General features: G+C 41.4%; 1 protein-coding gene across 4 annotated transcripts in view; it reads right to left on the bottom strand.

The window, feature by feature from the left end:
- Window positions 1-19,759, bottom strand: part of LOC125976829 (band 4.1-like protein 1) — a 28,375-nt gene that overhangs the window by 7,684 nt on the left and 932 nt on the right. For 2 of the 4 annotated variants that reach the window (XM_049732756.2, XM_049732759.2), the window contains exons 3-16: window positions 9,236-9,337; window positions 8,785-8,952; window positions 6,577-6,681; window positions 5,357-5,399; window positions 5,035-5,110; window positions 4,580-4,798; window positions 4,186-4,273; window positions 3,957-4,109; window positions 3,281-3,378; window positions 2,794-2,969; window positions 2,500-2,729; window positions 2,284-2,319; window positions 1,135-1,284; window positions 105-191 (exon numbers count right to left, since the gene is read on the bottom strand). In XM_049732756.2, the coding sequence (XP_049588713.1) occupies window positions 105-191; window positions 1,135-1,284; window positions 2,284-2,319; window positions 2,500-2,729; window positions 2,794-2,969; window positions 3,281-3,378; window positions 3,957-4,109; window positions 4,186-4,273; window positions 4,580-4,798; window positions 5,035-5,110; window positions 5,357-5,399; window positions 6,577-6,681; window positions 8,785-8,952; window positions 9,236-9,274 (1,668 nt within the window). In that variant the 5' untranslated portion in view covers window positions 9,275-9,337. The remainder of the gene's footprint in view (window positions 1-104; window positions 192-1,134; window positions 1,285-2,283; window positions 2,320-2,499; window positions 2,730-2,793; window positions 2,970-3,280; window positions 3,379-3,956; window positions 4,110-4,185; window positions 4,274-4,579; window positions 4,799-5,034; window positions 5,111-5,356; window positions 5,400-6,576; window positions 6,682-8,784; window positions 8,953-9,235; window positions 9,338-19,759) is intronic. The other 2 variants (XM_049732760.2, XM_068652324.1) reach the window with 2 other exon arrangements.

Here is a 19,759-nt window from a genome sequence, read left to right as displayed (position 1 = left end):
GGTCAACATGTGGATGTGGGTGGATGAGCTTTCACTCCTATGATGGAGTTGATTTCACAAATGCTATGAAGGGTGTCAGATCATCACAAAGAAAATTTGAGAACCTCAGGTGAAGTGGTGATATTCTTCTGGATGAATCCCTCAACAGATTGGCTGTTAATGGGCTCTTTTCCTGCCACACGGCCCCCCGACTGGCCGGCGAGAGGAAGGTTGAAGGGAAGAAAGAACAGCCATTAGTGCTCTGACTGAGTAAAAAGATGCAAGGAACCTGGCTCATGAAAGTAAAACATTAGGAGAGCATTGAGTGCTAATTTACAAGTTTGATGTGCGACCTTTTCTTTGACATCTTCCAAAATAATTTGCAATGCAAATGGACAAACTACTCAATACAAATACCTCAAACGTGCAAATTCCACTGAACCTGTCTGACTCGGTCAAAAGGGACATTCCTTGACTCTCTAAAGAACAAAATAGATCATATTTTTTGCTCCAAATTTTTGGGGGGATGTTCCTTCCTTTGTGAGGGAGAGAAAAGTAATGACGACCATGAGGGCAAAGGAAAATATTATTTTAAGGCATGAAAGTGAAAAAGAACCTAAAGAAAAAATGTAAGGCAAAACGTTCATCGATTTGGAAAATATTCGACACAACACTGTCCAACTTGGGACTCCGCATCGACATTAATCATTTACCGATGACATCATGAACATTTAGGAGTTCAGTGTCTCGCTCAAGGTCACATACAAGTACTATCAAGATCAACTGAGCTCAGCCCAGATGGAATGTTAAATAAGATCACAAAGGCGCCAATGTTTTGTCTTTCCATTAAAGTCTTATGGACAAAAGAGTTCAACTCTTGATTAATTAACGGTGAAAAGGTTGAAAAAAGCTCAGCGCTTTAAGTCCAGAACCGAGCATATCGTGGCACAGAAGACAAATCAGCGAATGCAAGCTTGAATTATTCAAAAGACAATGAGAGAGAAAAAGTTGAAAGATCGTTTCTCATGGAACGAAATAATATAGGCTGTGTGATGGTGACTGGAATATGAATTCACTTTGAAATGCAGCAAATTTGACAGTATAATGACATCATCCACATGATGTTAAAACATGTACTCCAAGGTTTCAACTCACGGCCTTTTTCTCTGGTGTGCCGGGTGGCGATGATGACGACAGACGCTTCTCACGGCTCATTAGTTTGCTGTTGGGTTCCTTCAGGGCTCGTTTCAGCTCGTTGATGCTGGCCTGGTGCTTCAGCAACACATCGTGCGACTTATCCAGAAACTGGAAGGAGGGCAACGTGTGAAAAGAGAAAGGCAAAAGATGGAAAGAAGTCAATTGATCATCATCAAGAGACTGTTCTCAAAGGAATTATGTACAACGTCAGACAAAATCTAATGTAGAATATATTATTTGTAAGATTACAGCTTGTATCATACAAAGGCCTTTTGTACAGTGAAGCCGAAAGAAATCAGGCTATTGATTCCATCGTGTACTTAAAATATTTATTTGGTTGTGTAATTTCACGCTTGATGGATCGCCAGGCAATCCAAACTTAATGAAGCTGGCCAATTGCCGTATGTTAAATTACTTGTGAGATATTTGGAATTGCATTTGATGCATGATTATTTAATCTGCAACGGGTTTACGTTTTGATAGCAAGCTTCAAAGAAAAAGTAGCCCGCCAATAATTTCGAGCACAAACGAGAGAGTCTGCATGTCGGCGAGGGAGATGCCAAACCCAGAATTCGAAGCTAGTGACAGATTGTGGAGGTGGAAGGAGAGCAGCACAAAGACATGGTTTGCAAAATAGGCAAACGTGGAAGGCGTGAACCTGAACATCCTGTTTGTGCTTGGCTGGGTGGCCTCCAGCTCCAACTGACATGGGAGGAGGACAATGTACAAGTAGAATAGTGATCGTGGATAAAAGGCATGAGAGACAAAACAAAAAGCTCAATTAAGCCACTTGTCACGTTTTCACGTCAAATGCATCCCAATTACGGAACTACTCAAATGAGAGTGAATTTAAAACTCGGCCATTCCAAAAAAAAATCATGTTAAATGAATTCCAGACTTCAATTTGACATAAGTGCTTGTTTGCCTGTGATTGGCTGGTGACCAGCAACAACCCTAATGAGGACAAGTGGTATAGAAAATGGAGGAGTGTCCATAAAAAAAAAAGAGATTGAGACAGTTGAGGTACAAATAAAGGCCAATTTGTTGCAAAAGGCCTTTGATGGGTTACGAGCAGGCAGAGAGAGATGAAATCAGCGGGTGATATACCTCCTGTTTACCGTCAACTGCTGAACCACTCTGCTCCTTTTGGTCAGCAAGTAGAAAACAAGAAAGGACATTAGAGGAAGAGAAAACTGTAAAGTGGGTTACGAGCTGTGTAGTCATGAAAGAAGCGAAAGGAAAGCGTTCGATCCAGCGAGGCCAATTTTGACCAAACCTCAAGTGGTGCCTGTTAATGTGACAATAAAAGGAACTGCGGCTCACCACAATTTCTTTCTTCTTGCTCGGCGAGACATTTCCATCCTGGTCGTCGTCTCTTTCCGTCTGCTGGCCCTCCTCTTGCTCTAGATCATCCTCCTCTTGTTCCCAACTGGGCTCCAGTTCGGTTTCCTGCTCATCCACGGAGGGACTGCGAAGGTGACGCTGCTCGCTGATGCTGTGATGGAGGAGGCCATCGTGATTCTCGCACATTGCTGACATCGGACGGGAGAACTCTGCCGGTAACGAGAGCTGAATTAGTTCGACAAACTAACTAACCTGATGGGATGATGGTCTTACCGCCGTCTAAACTTCTGGAGAGCAAGTGCCTCTTGCTCGTGGAACGCTCAAAGTGAGGAGCGGGTCGGTCGATGAGTGCGCTGGCCTGTCTGGTCTGAGCTTGCGTTCTTCCGCTGTATCGAAACTTTGAGCCCATCACCAAGAAGCCCTTGGGAGGAGGCTCGGGAGAAACCAACCTATGAAAACAGAAATTTTTATCAGATTTTTTTTTTAGCACATGCACTTTCAAACAAAGGCAGCACCGGAGCTGGGAAGTGTTTTTTCCAGAGAGGCGTTCAAACGCCACAAGTCATTTGAATACAATTATTGAATATTATTTTAATGTCCTCTGTGATTCCGAGCAGACATTGAGCAGCAAGTAAAAGATTTTTAATATAACACCTTTTAATCTGGCTGCTTGGCTTTAATTTCCCTCATCATTCTGTACTAATGAAATGATTTGTTTGCCTCGCTGGTTGGTTTAACCCAAAAGCAAATTGTTTCTTACCGGAAGAAGGTGTGATGCTCAATGCAGACTTTCCACAGCCGTTTGGCAGCTCTGTGGTTTGGTAGCTTGAAACCGATCGTGCTTTCAAACTGCTCATACTGGAGGAAGGAACAAAAAGTACAAGGTGAGTGGCACTTGAGTACTTGAGGTTCTTATTTATTTCATATTTTGCTTGATTTGACTGATTTTCATTGTCACGGTTGCTTGGAGGTTCAACAAACCACTGACACGACTTTTAATTGGTTACAGGTTACCTCACAAAAATAAATGTATGAATAGCATTGCATGTTTAGGAATGGCGAGGGAGGGTTTCATGGCTGCAGCTGCAGCAACTCGCTTGAAGGGACTCTTTATTTGGCCCAATCACAGGCTCACTGTGTGGCTGTCACTTGACCGAGTGAGCCTGCTGCACAGGATGGAAGATAAGCTGTGGCACTTTCTTACATACTGGGAAGGTCAGCATGTAAACCGGGCAAAGGAACAAATTCAATATTACAGTATTTGAAATGAATTTTGCATTTTGCTTCATTGACTGTGAGCTTTGGATTATTCTCTCTTTCCAAATGAAAGCAAGCGATTACTTATAAGGGATTTAAAATCTCATCATCATGATCTGCATACCATCCACAATTTTCCATGATTTTCTATTTTCAAAACACTAACTTATGACGCATACCTCTCCAGGTCTTATCTTGATATAAAAGTTGCTCCTCTTATAGGAGATCTTAAGGATCTTTGGCCAAGCAAAGCGGTTGATCCTCAGCCTGTCCCGGTACACCAGCAGGCCGTTGGCGCAGACACCCAACATGATGTCGATCCCTTCGGAATCCTGCGGGGCAAATGAGTCAGCAACTAAACAGAAATTGGCCTGAAATTGTTTGTCTTAAACAATTCACGCAGCCAACCTTAGCATGGTGCAGATCCACGCCATACATGGACAATTTCTTAGCATTCTCCAAAAAGTTAATTTCAGCCTCCGCTGGAGTCATACCCCTGTGGGTAGAAAAGTCTGTAACCAACATCAAGAGGCATGTTCACAGTCTTCATTCATAGAGCTTGCACATTGAGAGCAGAGCTACTCCGTTATTTAATATTCACGCCAAAATCTTTGCCAATTGGAAGACGCTAGCAAACAATGAGGTGAGGCTTGATTCATTCAGAAAATTCAATGATAAAAATGGCAAAATGATTTGATGAGAGTGTTAGGCCTAACCCAGAAAGAAAAAAAAAAAATCAGTCAAATTTATTACAGTTAGATAGACTGAAGTGAGATTTACGCAAGAGTGTGTGGAGTTGTACTTGTAGTTTCGATGGAGCTCCATCACTCTTTCTTCCAGCTCACGAGTCTGATTGGGAGCGAAACGGAACTCGCCGACATAGTCCAAGGCGTGCTCGTCATGATCGTAGTCGCCCAGCTCAGCTTGGACCATATAGGAACCCAGGAGGGCGTGGGTGACAAACGAGCAAGGCAGCCGACCCGACAGCATGTCATCCCTCAGCTGCAGACACAGGTAGTATCTGTCAGATGAGAAAAAAGGGGCGGAGAGAAAAGGCTTTGGCAGTCAAACAAGGGAGAGCAAAGGCAAGCGCCAACGCGTATTCACCGCAGTCAATCCTCCACTCTTAGTAACATTCCGGTTCTAATCTGTCAAAAGGAATGAGGGATTTGCTTCGCTTTGATGTGTGAGGAAATGTAGCATGAAAATTGTTATAGTCCACATTTAGGACACATTAGAAATGGCTTAACACACTACCTGGTAATATCCTCGGTGAGTTGGGAGGGGTCTGGAGGGTAGAACTTGACAGCAAAGGCAAAGTGCCACGGACTGTCTGCAGAGAGAATAAGAGCTGAAAAATTGCTAAGGAAAAAAAAAAATCTGAATCATTTACAACTGAGTTTTTTTTTTTTTTTTTAGCTCTTGAATTAGATGTTGATTAAATGATACAAATACAGAATCTATTGCGACTGGTGAGTGTAAACTAGGACAGATGAGATAATGATGTTTAATTTTGCATCCATTTGTTCATAAAATTAGGAAATATGTATCATCCTGACTCGCTGGATCAGATACTCACTGCGCATCTGTTTCTTGATCTCCTTCGAGGGGTCCAACCAGTTCTGGAAGACAGGAGGTGGGATTCATGCAGGGCGGACAGGAAATATGGTAATTGCAAAGACTGGTGACATTTTTCACTTTAATTGCTCCTGGGTATCCCCAAGGAAAGTCTCCCCATATGTTTAATTCAATTCCTCCACAGCTGATTTGTTAAATGTGCAAAGAGACGATTTCATGAAAGCATCTGTTTCTTCATTGTGTTGCAAAATGAAAGATTTTTCACCCTGCTGCTCTTATCATGCTTGATAATGTGGCGATCTAAATTGTCAGCAGTGGCGCAATTTATTACGTGGTCGCTAGAAGAGCTCATTGAGGCTTATTGACCAAAAGTAACCCCGCCGCACACTCATGCAGCTAATGAAAAATCAGTGGAGGATATTCTCGATGAAATACAAGACATCCGTCAAAAGTTCGATTTGATGTTTTTCCTCTTCTTGTATATATATAATTATATTATATATGATATTATTTTAATTAAAAAAACTGAATCAGTATGTAACAAGTCACAACAAGTGAGCTGTCAAGATGTCTTTGTGTGGTGATGATAGTCACATCGAAGCAGGACTCTGTCTTGCCGTCTTTTCCGCTATCAAAAGAAAGACTCATCCTCTGCGGCCTGTTGCGCAATCACATACCTGCCTTTGAAGAGCCCAATGTCTGTCAAAGGAACTAAGCCACGGATGAGTCAACGTGAACAGACAGCAAGGCTCCCCTCAGCACATTGCAGTGACAATTATGTAATTCGATGATAAGAAGACAGCACATGCTTATTTCGCTATAATGAAATCAAAATCAACCATAGAGCTGTGTTTGAAATGCCAAGATTTGTGGGAAGTAGAAATAATAAAGACTCGGTGAACAGACGGGAAAAAATGGTTTCATCAGTCTACATTCACCCAACAAAAACACATTTGGACTACTTTGCTTCCAATGAATATTTGTTTAGCAAAATATATGTTAATATTTGGTGAAGCATTTTTGTCTCTACACCAGCTGCACACACTTTCTGAAATCGCACAGATTGGGACGATGCATTTACATTCATCATTCATCTCTAAGTGATGGCCAGTGCACACTGGCGAGAGTTAACTCGACCAATAAGTGAGAGGAATACTGATTGCCTTGTTGATTATGTATTCAAATCACCCACGATGATATTGTGGCAAGTAATGCTCTGACCTTTTGGGTGTCTGTGTCTGCAAAGGTTAGGCCAAAATAGTCCTTCTCCAGCAAGTTGAGGTGCTCACACATCATGTCTACCAGCGCCTGTCCTTTCGAGTGTTTCTGCAATGACAAGTGCACAAAGAGGTTTCAAATGTCAGCACAAACGGAACAGATCTCCTCCAATATGTTAGCGTAGCCGCCACCTCGTCCAGTGAGCATATTTGTCTGAATGGCTAATATGACATGATTAAAGAAAGCTCCATCATCTGCTTTTGTGTCTCAGTGGGTGACTTTGAGCTTTGGGCTAGACCGGTCGCCAGCCAATCATTGTAGTAGACACATCTCATACTTCCATCTATACCTAAGGACAAATTAGTATTTTAAACCAAGAAAAAATGTAGAATTTTTTGGCACATCTGATGAACCCCCAAAATCGCGCTCATGTGCCACAGCACAGTGGTTGGGCATCGCAACAATAGAGAAATCATTCAATCAATCAAGTGCATGAGGGAGTCATGGTGTTGCCAAGGAAACAGATGTCATGTAAATGTGAGGTAGTCATTCTTAACATTTCTCTGCGAGCACTTGGAATAGTGACCCATCAATCAAACATGAAAGGTTAAAGGATGCAAAGCAAATTCTGTTCTTTTTACGTACGTGCTAGTTCATGTAAAGCAGGGGTGTCAAACTCGTTTTTTTCTCGGGCCGCATTATAGTCAGAGCTTCTTTCGGAGGGCCATTATGACTGTCAACCCAAATCAATGTATGAGCACCTCATATTATATACAGTAAAAGCTACAAAACAAACTGACAAATAACTCGTTTTCAAATCAGACGAGTAAAAACTGGTCAAATATTTGAAAAATATATATTATTAAAAGTGAAGACAATTTGCAATTCTACTAATGAGACATGAATTTGATGCACAATTTGTCTTTGCAGGCCACATAAAATGATGTGGCGGGCCGTAACTGGCCCCCGGGCCTTGAGTTTGACACCTGTGACGTAAAGTATATTGTTGAACATATTCACAATGAAGCCAGGTCTATTTATCCGAAATGTTTTAGATTGGGTTGAGGTCAGGGATGTGAGCAGGGGCACTCATGTTCTTCTCCTCCAACCTCATCGAGATGGCATTGTTGGTTTAAATAAAAGGCTTTAAAAAAATGCCGTCAATATGCTTCAATCCCAATGTTGAACACAGAGTGCCGAGAGGAAAAAAACAACTGATTCATGAAGCAAATTTGAATCTTCATCTTCCCATCATTACATAAGAGTAGCTAATGTATGCACAGACCAACCCTGTGCATCGTAACTCCGCTCACGTTACACAACTCAGCCAAGCAAATTGTTTTTGTATTCTTAGCAGCTTGGCGGGTGGAGCTCGCGGGGGAGTGCGAGGCATATAGGGCCTGAATTACATTAAGACGTGTACTAAGCCGACTACTTCCTAGTAAATAGCTAGCTCTAAATTGCAAGTGCACACACTCTAACAGATCTAAGTCCCCTTCGTGCGTCTTTGTGAGGACTGGAAAATATTAAGAGCACTCAAGACCTGAATGCATCCGTAAGGCAAACCATTGTTGCTGTGCTGACAACACCTAAAGGTATTTCTGAGTGTTTTCACTGAATTGGAGAAAAAAAATGATGAATGTGTTGCATTTCTGATGCTCTTTACTCAAAAGCTAAAGTTACACTTTCATGCACATGAGAAGGCTCGTGACAATACTGGGACTCGTTCATTTAATCCATTTGACTTATCAGTGCAAATCGTCTTGCCACTGTAATCTGTATGCCGTGACCTTGCTTGTGTTCCCGACAATATCAGCGGCGCCTCAACTATCCAAAGGATGTGACTTCAATGGACCATGACATACTGCATAAATAACAAACGACGATTTACTTGGATTTATTTTGGGTGTGTTCGCAGAACGGCTTGTTGCGCATGGCTTCATATTGGCTTCCCAGCAGGTGATAAGTGTTGCACAACAGATGCATGTGTGGAAACACTTTACAATCTGCAAAGATGAGGTGTTTCTGCAAGATGTAAAACTGACTCACAGATTGGAAGCCCTCCACTTATCTTTTTTCCCCCCCTCGTCTGCCTTATGTTGTGTTATAAAACAATAAATTGCCCACAGAGATCAATAAACAGAAGATAAAATAAAATAAATTCCAGTGTTGATGCTCATTATTAAATGTGTCAAATGTGTAAAGGCATACCTCGATTTCTCCTTTGTAATCCGACATATCCAACAGAGCTACTTTAAACGATGTTGTTTTTTGCCTTTTGGAGCCTTTCTGTGGCGACTTGAGGTTCTCGTTTGGGGATATTTTCTCCGATGTGTCATCGTTCTCTTTCTGTTCATCCAGGACCTTGGAATTCTGCTCCTTTAGTGTCGTAAAAGTGAAGGGAAGATAACATTAGTCTCACAACGCTATTATATGTAATGTTACACTCAGGGTTGCTTTATTGTGGTGTAAAGTAAAATAAAATATTCAGAAAAATTGTATAATGTTGACATATACACTTAAAGAACTCTTGTTGAGTAAAAAATGGAAATACAGAAGCTCTCCAGTGCAAAAAAAATAAAGCTATTTTTGTATCCAACCCATAACAACAGGTCAAAGGTGATAAGATGAGTAGTTTTTTCCACGTGAAAGGTCATTGCACCTGTTTGGCCGTCTTGCCATCCAAGATTGGCTCCTGCATGTTTGCCTCCTGCTGTCTGGGAGGACTCCCGGCTTGTCTTGGACACTCAGCGCACACCTCCGTCTGAGAAAGAACAAATAACAAAGATTTAAAAAATGATACAAAACAATGATAACAAATTGTTGCCCAATCAGTATTGGCAGCCTTTTGCTGTTTGCAAGAATGATGTTTTTTCAAAACACAAAAAAAGACTTCTGCTGTTATTTGATTGCCTAACCCAATCATATGTGGAGTAGTAACCATGAATTCTTGTAGGCGTGAATTTTACAGCACAAGACATAAAAGTAAAGTTGTACTGCACAACAACCCACACACTGGCTTTGACACTGTGGGTGTTTTGCTGGTGAACGCCAGTGAAATAAAAAAGCTGTCGGAGGGGTTTAAGACCAGACTTTTAGTTCTCATGGGAAGGAAAACCAAGAAATCAAACACAAAAAAATTATTGATACTTATATTTGACATAAATTCTCACACGTATTCAACCCAAATCAGCAATTCGATAGAGCTAGAGACCACTCAGCCAATCGTGAAATTTTCAGGATAACACAAAATCAATAGCTACTGTAAAATTAAAGTATCAATAAAATTATGAAGCTAAAATGGCTTCAATGTGAACAAAGGGTCAATAGCACTCATTATGGAGTCATTTTCTCTGGAAGTGTGATTAATTATTGAGTGAACAGAAATTGATGTTGTAAAACGAGGCAATCGAGTTGCTCATTTCCTTGAAACAGACTGATGGCCATCATCGACCCACAAAGTGAGCGTAAGAGCATTGCAGGACAATGCAACGAGTTTACAAAAAAGAATGTATAGTCGGTTTCATTCGACAACAAGCATTTGCTGATTGGAAAACTGCAACATAGCTAATAAAGTATACAAGTTCTGTGTAAACAAATAAATCGTCATGGTCTGAGTAGTTTATTAACTGCTTAACTAATGTTAGCAAATAATGTGAAGTCTATTTTTTTTATGCTCGATGGGACTAGAAAAAAAACAGCATCACTAATTGTCTTGTAACAAATATGTATTCTCACTAGCAACTAGTTTGTTTCTTTTTCATCCTTGTTTGATCATTAAGACTCAACTGGAAACACAAATTCAAAGTTGTATTGAAGTACAACAATCCCACTAATAGGGGCCCCATTTTCAAAAAGCAACGTATCATTACAGTGTCTGCTTGCATTTGTGTCGCTGACATGGGCCAGCATCTGGCATCTACCAGTGGTGCCAGGAACGTGTTAGTTAGCCACGCCAAGAAGACAGTTGTGAAACGCCTTCAGAATAATATCAGGCTTTGCAGTTAAATTAAGGGCTGTGCATTCGAGATAGATACAGTAGAGAAGGCATCAGGGAGGGATGATGCATGTATGCATGCTTGTGGAAGAGTACTGGCTCGGCTCAGAGGATTCGTTGCCATGGTAACGGCACAGCACACACCATTGTTTTTTTTCTTCCTCACACCTGATCATTGCTCTCCTCTGCGGAGACACAGACAAACGGAGGCGACAATCAGAGGGACTAAATATGAGATGATGAGAACAATTGAATCCCAGGCACAACGATTTCTAAGAAATATGAAAAAAAGGATTGTGAGGTAATTTGGCGTAGAGAGGCTAAAGAATCATTACTGTTGTTCAACCCAGATGTAACCCTGTTATTAAGAGCAATTAGGCTCAAGACCATTCCTATCCAATTTCAAAACATTGGCAATTATTTAAATTCCATAAATTTCTGCTCAGCGTTTTTTCTTTGACAAAGATTCTCAAATGAATTCAAGTGCGGCTGAAGCGGAACCGCCGCTACTCTGATGAGCTCGAACCCCAGAGGAGAGGACATGCCGAGTCACTTTCTGCTTTGATCAGATCCTTTTTCCTTTCTCCGACGGTGCTCGCTCTTTTGCATTAATGGTGCAGATCGACAAGGTTTAAGGCAAGCATTTAAGAGAACTGTAATGTGGAACAAAAGCTCATTTCAACTGAGCCATTGATTAACATTATTGTAGCAAAGGCCTTTAATGGTAAGTCGGATCCAAATGAACACTTGCCGGTTTGGATGACGTTCTGTTCTGCCTTGTATAATAAAATCAGTCAAATGTATCAGGAAACGTAATCGAGTCATCATGGCGGTAAAAGCTGACAACCCAGCAGCATGTAGGGCATAGCGGCGGCTCACTCGCATGACAAAGGACCACCCCCTCAAAACAGGCCAATTTGACAAAATCAAAAAACAGTGTCTGTAAAGTGATTATAATTCCAAATGCAAATATGAAATATGGAAATACATTCCCCGCGGAAGATGTTTAGTCGTGGCCCACAGGCCCTTCCGAGAGATGTTATACACTCCAGTGCACTTAACTGAGCAGTAAACTCTAAACGTCTCAAGCGGTTGTAAATAGCTCTGACACTCCCTAAAATGCGGCAATGCTTCTGACAGCTCTTCTGATCCATGGGACAATACATCCAGTAAATCAATGGAAGTTTGCGATCGGGACAAGGACGTTCCATACATGCTAAAATCATCATGGGGGCAACCACAGGTGCTGTATAGCAACTCATCCCAAAATCCAGTCCAGTTTATATGTCATATACAAACTCTAACTCTGCTGTGCAAGAGCGCGCTAATGAATACAAATGTCAACAAGTTTGATGAATAGTATTACGATCGTGGACATGCTTAACTGCACTTTAAAATGGTTATGACCTTATTAGCCTTGAGTTCATTAGAACGAGTAGCGATCATTTTTTTTGCTAATTTTGCGCCAAACGTCTGCAAAAAACTATCCCTGCACCTTCTGCTATGCCCACATCGTAACAGCGCGACCTGTGACACACTCTTAATCTTGTCGGTGGTCATAGGGAAGCAGAATATGTTTGCCGATGCTCTGTCGCTTTTGCATGCCACTACGTGTTGCTATATAAGGCTCCTGCACACGCGTGCAAAATTCCACACGGCTGCGACGGAGCGAGCACACAAACAGGCTTGCGCGCCTTGCAGGTCACCGGAGGGACTGGGCCACCAGCAAAAGATGATTTGCCCGAAATATCAAGTAATAGCCTTCAGCATCACCCTGAGTCATCGCCATGGCCCAATTGGAGCTTGTTGCCGGGCGCCTGTGGGAGAGCGTGGCACACGGCCACACCAGATGGCACAGGAGGAAGACTTGTGTGCTAATCAATGTCTCTTTGTCAGGAGGTTTTGCTCTTCCGGTTCTAAAGGGCCCCATCACCTTTGCATCATCACCCTCAAATAGACAAAGGCCAACCTGGTTTTGATGGACAACACAAGGTGACTCGTGATATCAAATGCCGATGAAGAGTTTTGAAGGAGATCTGAGTCTGCCTTTTGCAATGTCAAGTAAGAAGCAGTTGAGGACACAGATAATGCAAAAGACTGCATCACGGCTAGTCCTGGATTGCAGCAGCAGGAATCACAGTGGAAGCTCTCCTGTAATTACAAAATGTGAGGCTAAGACTAATTAGGGTATCAGGATCTTAAATATATTCAGTGAACTCAGATTCACATGTATGTCACTTGATCATGGAAATTTTAAATGACATATTTTTATCCTCTTCAAGACATCAACATTTAATTTAAATGCAACCATTCTAGTGAATCAAGTCCAGAACACACAAGAAATATTCTTGGACCATAGTTGGTGTGGCGCTTTGCCGCGACAAGCTGACAGTGACACAACAATCATAATCATCATCAAGAGTGTAATCTGATTAAGTCAGTCACTAGCAAATGTGCTCCTGCTGCAAAAGAACCAAGAGCGATAACCAAAAGAATGACAATTACTGGTGTGTTTTGGGAAACCCATCAAGTGGCAAAGTGGTATTCTTAACTAGAAAGTATTCGAAACAACAAACCGATGATAGTCAGCGTGTTCATCTTTTGCTGCAGGGAGAGCTCAGTTGTGCTTCTGCTGCATTTCACGCTTGACTTAAATAGCATTTTTGGATGTTTCTCCAGTTTCGCTTCTGGCAAAAACATTAAGTGTTGCAAAGAAGGGCTACCACAAATGTATCAGTCATCGCATTAAGATGCACCCTCTCATGTTCTTGCAAGGACAATGTGAAAGAAATGACATCAATAAAGCTCGTTTTCATAAGCAGGTAACTTCCACAGTCATATAAGACTTTGCACAAAATTGCCAACGAGCTTGAGCCTAATTGGAGAAACGCTTCCACAAACAGTTAGGTAATGGGAAGGTGCTCTCGAATTCAAACACACAGAGACTCGCAGGAAAACATAGCTTGTCCACCATGGAAAGTATCACACAGACTTGGACTTGCACGACAATGTTATTACAAATTATACACACACTAATGACTACCCTGTCACTTCTGTTCTCCCACTTAAGAGCGTGCGCGTGGCTTTACATGTTTCCTTGCGTAATATGTAATTTGCAACAAGTCCATCCTGAAAAGAAGTGAATAGCAACGAGGCGGCCACCTTGCAGGCAAACACAGTTCTGCTTTTGTTCGTGAAACTGATTGCGGATTCATCCAGTGTTGAATAAAGTGAGGTCAAATGTTGTGTGCGACTTGGCTACAGGCGGCAGTAGTTCTATCAATTTAGTTGCAACCCGTTTGTGGCCTGAAGAAGAGCTCAAACTTATCCACGGTTACACACTCAATAAATGGATGTATTGCCACAGCAGAGGGTGCTTGATTTAAAAAAAAAAAATAAAAAAAAATTCCAAGTGTTGTCGTGTTCTCACTTGAGTATACCTGCCATGCTTGCAGGAGGATTTCTCATTCTCGAGAGAATTTCACATTAGCTGACATGAAGCGTCACTAAGTATAAAAATGTTTAATCCTTATCCAGCCGCGTAATGTGAAGCACTAAGATGTGCAAAGCACACAGGTAAGATACCTCAATACTCTGACCGCATACGACCTGAATTTATTTACATCTGTAGGTAGAAGCATTCGGCCTCCAAGTCAATAATGCTCTCCTACGGCTCTGTTTTTAAAAAAAAAAAAAAAAAAATCCACAAATCACTTTCGCAACGTACCTTGAGGTGAGTGCTAGGTGGAGGCTTTTTTTTAAATCAGTCTTGTGAGCTATCGGTCGTCTTCCAGATTTTGGGAAAGCTTACATCAAATGCTCGATTTAAAATTACAACCTAGGGGTATAAATGCTACGTTCAATTAAAAACATCTTAAAAATAGAGGAACCTTGGAGTTGGTGTCATTCACAATTTGGGCAGCTGCGGGGAAAAGAATGAAGAACATAGCTGCTGTCTGAGTGCTGGAAGTCACTTTCTTGCATTTGCAGCCAAGGACTTGAGAAAAGCAGGTCATTTGGCGACATGATTCCCCTTGATACTATCTCGAATTATGCGCGCCTCGGCTTAGGTAACTTCCGTGTCCTCATTATGACACCAACAATCAAATTGTGCTGTTTCAGCTCTTTTTATTCATCTGCTGCCGTGTAGAAAACGCCAATAAAAGGAAAGTTCAAATTTGGCTCAAATGACGATTTGTGTTCATCATTTAAACGGAATGAATTTATCTTTGCAGTTAATTTACTGTGATCTCAAATATCCGAGGCGAAATTTGAGTACAACCAAGGACAGCAAGTAATTTGGTCGTATCTCACAAAGGAAGAAATTCAGGAGTGGTGAAGCAGCGATGCAGAATGTGCAAAAGGGCACTGTGACCGGGATGAGGTCACACATCATTGATCAGCTTGGAACTTTTTTCGTTTGCCATTCTGACCGACAGCCTGACAGATGAGCTGGGAGAAATCTTAATGTGCACTCAGAACAAACCTCAGCTTCACATGATGTTCGGAGCTGCTGGATTATTAGCGACAGCAAGAAAATATATATTTTTTAAAAATCACTTGATTTGAGGGGTTGCTGATCTAATGCTCACTTTTAAATCTAATGTTGCCTTTCAATGCAAAGAAAACAAATATTTTGTATACCTGACATACGTTCGATTATTTTCTAACAGGATTGGTTGACATTTTCTCCCAAATATTAATGATGACAGCAAAGCCACCCAGAAAAACCGACATTGATCTCGGCTTCTGGTTGTGACATCTGCTGGCGCCTGTTTTGATGGGTAAACAGAAAAGATTGCTATTACGCTGTCACCCTTTTTAATCAATCAGTCGCGCGCATCACATCAATACAAGAATCACGGTTGATGAAGGTTGAAACAGGCCAAGGTGAAATAGTTACAACAAAGTTGGACGCCAGAAGACCAAAAAGCAGTGACGAATACTGAAAAGCAAGAGAAGAATGGAAATGTTAGTTGCTTTGACAACACCCTCTTTAAATTAATTATTTATATAAGGCAGCATTACCGCTCCTGATGGAAATGTCAGCTCTGCTTAGAGAATTAACATTTGAAAAAGTTATACTAAGTGTTTGAAATTCAGTCACGCTTCAGATACTTTGGTGCATTTAATAGTCAGTGGAGCCCGAAGCCAAAATAAATATTTCAAATTTGGTGGTCGAAATTGGATAATAGTTATTTTGTATATGGGAGAAGAATACTTCCTTGTATGTGACACAGGAAGATGATTGAGCACACAAACAGGGGCCACCGTTGCCATGGCTGTGATTATAAAAAAGCGTCGCCAACGGCAGCGGGCGGCAGGAGGTTGTAAGCATGTGCGCCAGTATGTCGTCTCTGCTAAGCACACAAGAACGGATGACACGCTAGGACACATTTTTCTCTGAGTTTACTTCCCAGTATTGAGTGTCACTTGACAATGAGCTGAGCTGAGATCATTGAATCTGCGGAGCAGCACAGTAACTCCACGAAACACAACCTTGGGCAAAAACAAATCGTAAAAGCCAACACTGTCTGCATCTCGAGACATTTCAGGAGATCTCATCATCAAACTTGACTCTTCGTATTATCTACGCTTCTTTGACATGGTATGCAACATTGAACGAGGACGTGACGAGGGTGGAAAACTGTGCCAAGGTAATCTCACACATTTTTACTAGAGAGACAACTTCCGGAAGAGGCCCCAGCTGTGCTTGCCTGAAATATAAGCCATCAAACTCACAACCAGAAGATACAATTCTGCAGACATCAACACTCAGCTGTTACTCTGAGTATGGTGAAATGCTCCAGCAGGTCAAAATAGTAAAGCAAGACTTTCATCCACATCTTAATCATAACATGAAACGTACTGAAGGTCATCAAGCACGACCAACATTGAAATTTTTCTGCCCTACTGCGTAAACTTGCAAAGCTCTTGCCTGTTTTTCTTTCAAGCACAAATGAAATTAGCTTAAAAGCACGGTTACTCGAAGAAATGTTTTGTGTGCTCAGGCATGCTCCCCGCCTTGCTCAAGCAGGACCCGACCACAGCACGCTTGAAGGAGGCGGGCTTTCGCACAGCATGACTGCTCATAAACACCTTCAACTACCATTCAGCTAGAGTTATTGTAAATAGCATTCACAGTAAATGATTAGTTGGATTTTTGACAAATCCTACCAATTTAACCAGCACAGTAAATAACGAATGAATGAATGAATGAATGAATGAATGAATGAATGAATGAATGAATGAATGAATGAATGAATGAATGAATGAATGAATGAATGAATGAATGAATGAATGAATGAAATCCATGCTCACTATTATGATGGGTGTCATGGGTTTCTTGTTCCTGACCAAAAGTGAGTAGAAAGCTTATAGAGATATTTTTTAAAGATATGCTGATAACAAAACAAGTATGTTGATAACGAAACAAATATGCTGATAATAAAACAAAATATGTTGATAACATAACAAAGAAATGTAGCTATAATATTTAGAATCGCTCAATACAAGACATGCGGCTGGAAGCTAGATGGCCGCTGTTATGATTTCATCTCGATAGCGGGATGAAACCTAATTCAGCGGTAAAATATGATGTTGATAAATGAAACAGGCAACAGCTAGAGCAGTTTAGTAGCAGCCTATCGGGCATGGGAAAAAAAAGATGTTTGTTTAGATCAACAGCATGACACGTCTTAAGCAACCAATTATTTTTCGCACCAACACCCAAGAGGAACTCCCATGCTTTTTGCTATTATTAACAGGTCTGAATCTTAAAAGCTATTCATCTTTTGTTTGAGCTCTTTCCTCTTGGCTACAAACGCACTTTTCAAACGGAATACTGCCATGACTGAATAGCTTCATGAAACAACAATATTAACATCATGGAACCTGGATCTGAAGAGTTTCATTCACTGAAATTAAATAGGAAAAAAAAAACGGAATAGCTCGAAGATAGGATGCAATCATCAATGATGCATCTTGCTTGGCATGGGCAGACATTGAGTGAAAAATAGGTCATTAAGAATCTTTGCATATCCTAACGTGTGTTTTGGGACTGAAACTGCAGTGCCCAAAAAGAATACAGACAAGCAAGGATAAAATTTATACTTCACATAAAGGACCAAGCTACAGACCATCCATTTTCTATGCAATGTAAAATGTTCTGGTGCATTGAATAATAGAACCTGAATAAGAACAGTAACCAACCCAGAAGCACACTCATGCACAAAGGGTGGCTGTGGAATTGAACCCATTGAGACGCGCCCCAGGCAAGCTCAGCTTTTTGCTAAAGGCCAGCTACTGTAAGTAGCACATCTCCCATAACCAGTTCGACTTTTCCGACCTCGCAAAACATGCCAACCCAAGCAAAATTTGCACATCTAAGTCACATTTCACATCCAGTAAAGGTTGAGTAAAAAAACCAAGTGTCAGTATCAAGGAGATGATATGCATTTTTAAGTGGTGTATTATTTTCCAGATAAAAGCTAAAGTCAAAATAGAAGCCACAAGCACATGAATAAACAAGAGCATGAAACCACGAGTGTACCAAACGTGTGGCATAATGTCTGCGAGAGTCATCCAACCTGTCTGACAAGTTGCAAAGCCAAACGGGACTGGGAGTCACCTGCCGAGTTTCTCATCATCTACAGCAAACAGACCAGACACTGTGAGACGTACAAATTATTTACTTTGGGTCAATATTAAGTATTGAGCAAAATCAGAGAACCTTTTTCCACCTGCTGCTATGACTTTATACTCCTGTTCTGTCTTACTGTGTGGGGGAAGAAAATACTGTCAGTGAGGCTTTTGGAGCATCTTTTCTGCACCACGTCAAAGACGCAAACGACTTGATCGACTCAGCCTCGAGAGTCTGGAAAGGGGGGCGGGGGGGGCCTTCAAAAACTCGAAAAGACAGTTGGGGAAAACGACTGTTGCCTTACAACAAAAAGAACGAAAGAATCAGACAGCAGATCCTGCTGACTCACCATAATCGTCAGAATAGCTGAGCACTGCTCTTGCTTGGGGTAAAGTTTCCTAGCACCCCCCGCTTCTAAATAAACTCATGCTGTATGGAGATATCAGTGAGAAAAAAATCAAGAAAGGGAATCATGGTTTCTCTCCGAAAACCGAGTGAACAGACAATCAGAATAAAGGTGGTGAATAAATACCTCTGCTCCAACCGAAGCCCTGATCAGGATGGAGAACACCGTGGGAGGAGGTGGGAGGTGTGGGAGGGGGGCTTACACTCATTTTCACTCTCAGCACTATTAAATTCACTGTCAATTACATGGCAATATACACGAGCCAGGCACTTCATTAGGTAATCCTTCACAATCTAATTACATCCAATATTAAAAAAAAAAAAAAAAAAAGACGGAATTTGAAAAGGGAATGGATGACTAACGTACACATATTTCCCATCGGGTTTTACTCAAACCAGTGGTTATAACAAATCTGGGCTATCTTTGGATGTTGTGAAAGCGTTTTGTGAATACAGATGTATTGTGTTGTGATGTAACCAACCTTGAGAAATATTTCGCGCATCTTGAATTATTCTCTAAGTGCCGTGTGAGGGTTATTTGACTACTTCAGGAGCAAATGTTCTGATGAGTCAGTGCAGGTAAAAAGATAAAATATCTATCTTATCATTTGAATGTCAAATGAAGTGTTGTCACACGCTATTCAAACACATGTTCAATCTACAGTAGTCGTTCATAGCGCATCGTGAATCGTCAGTCGGGTTCATATCGACGCTTCACACTGCGTTCATTCATGGAGCAAATTTGAAATGCTGGAGAGTGGACAGAAAAGATGCTGGTGCCCGATTTCTTGGCTGTTGGATGCACACCGACCAAGCAAAGCTGATGCAGCAGATGAGAAACGTGAGCGTGCCTGTGTTGGTGTCTGACAATAATGCAAATGGACAATACTGCACAAAGGCAATCAGACAATAAACTATAACGTTTATGGGAGGTATATCAACGGAAGTTTTTCTTCTACACGACCATGCCAAAATAAATCTACATAGTGAAACGCGACTCAAACCCTGAACCCAAGAGCTGCGAGGCGGACATGTTAATCACTAGGTCACCCACGGGGAGGTAGTTCGGGGCGCACCAACAAAAAGCACTCCAGCAATTGCACGTCATACAAGCCTGAGCATGTAGGCGGGCAAACAGCACA

This window comes from Syngnathus scovelli, chromosome 11, assembly GCF_024217435.2.
Source record: "Syngnathus scovelli strain Florida chromosome 11, RoL_Ssco_1.2, whole genome shotgun sequence".
Classification (NCBI taxonomy): Eukaryota; Metazoa; Chordata; class Actinopteri; order Syngnathiformes; family Syngnathidae; genus Syngnathus; species Syngnathus scovelli.
This window is presented reverse-complemented; position numbering and strand designations above follow the sequence as displayed.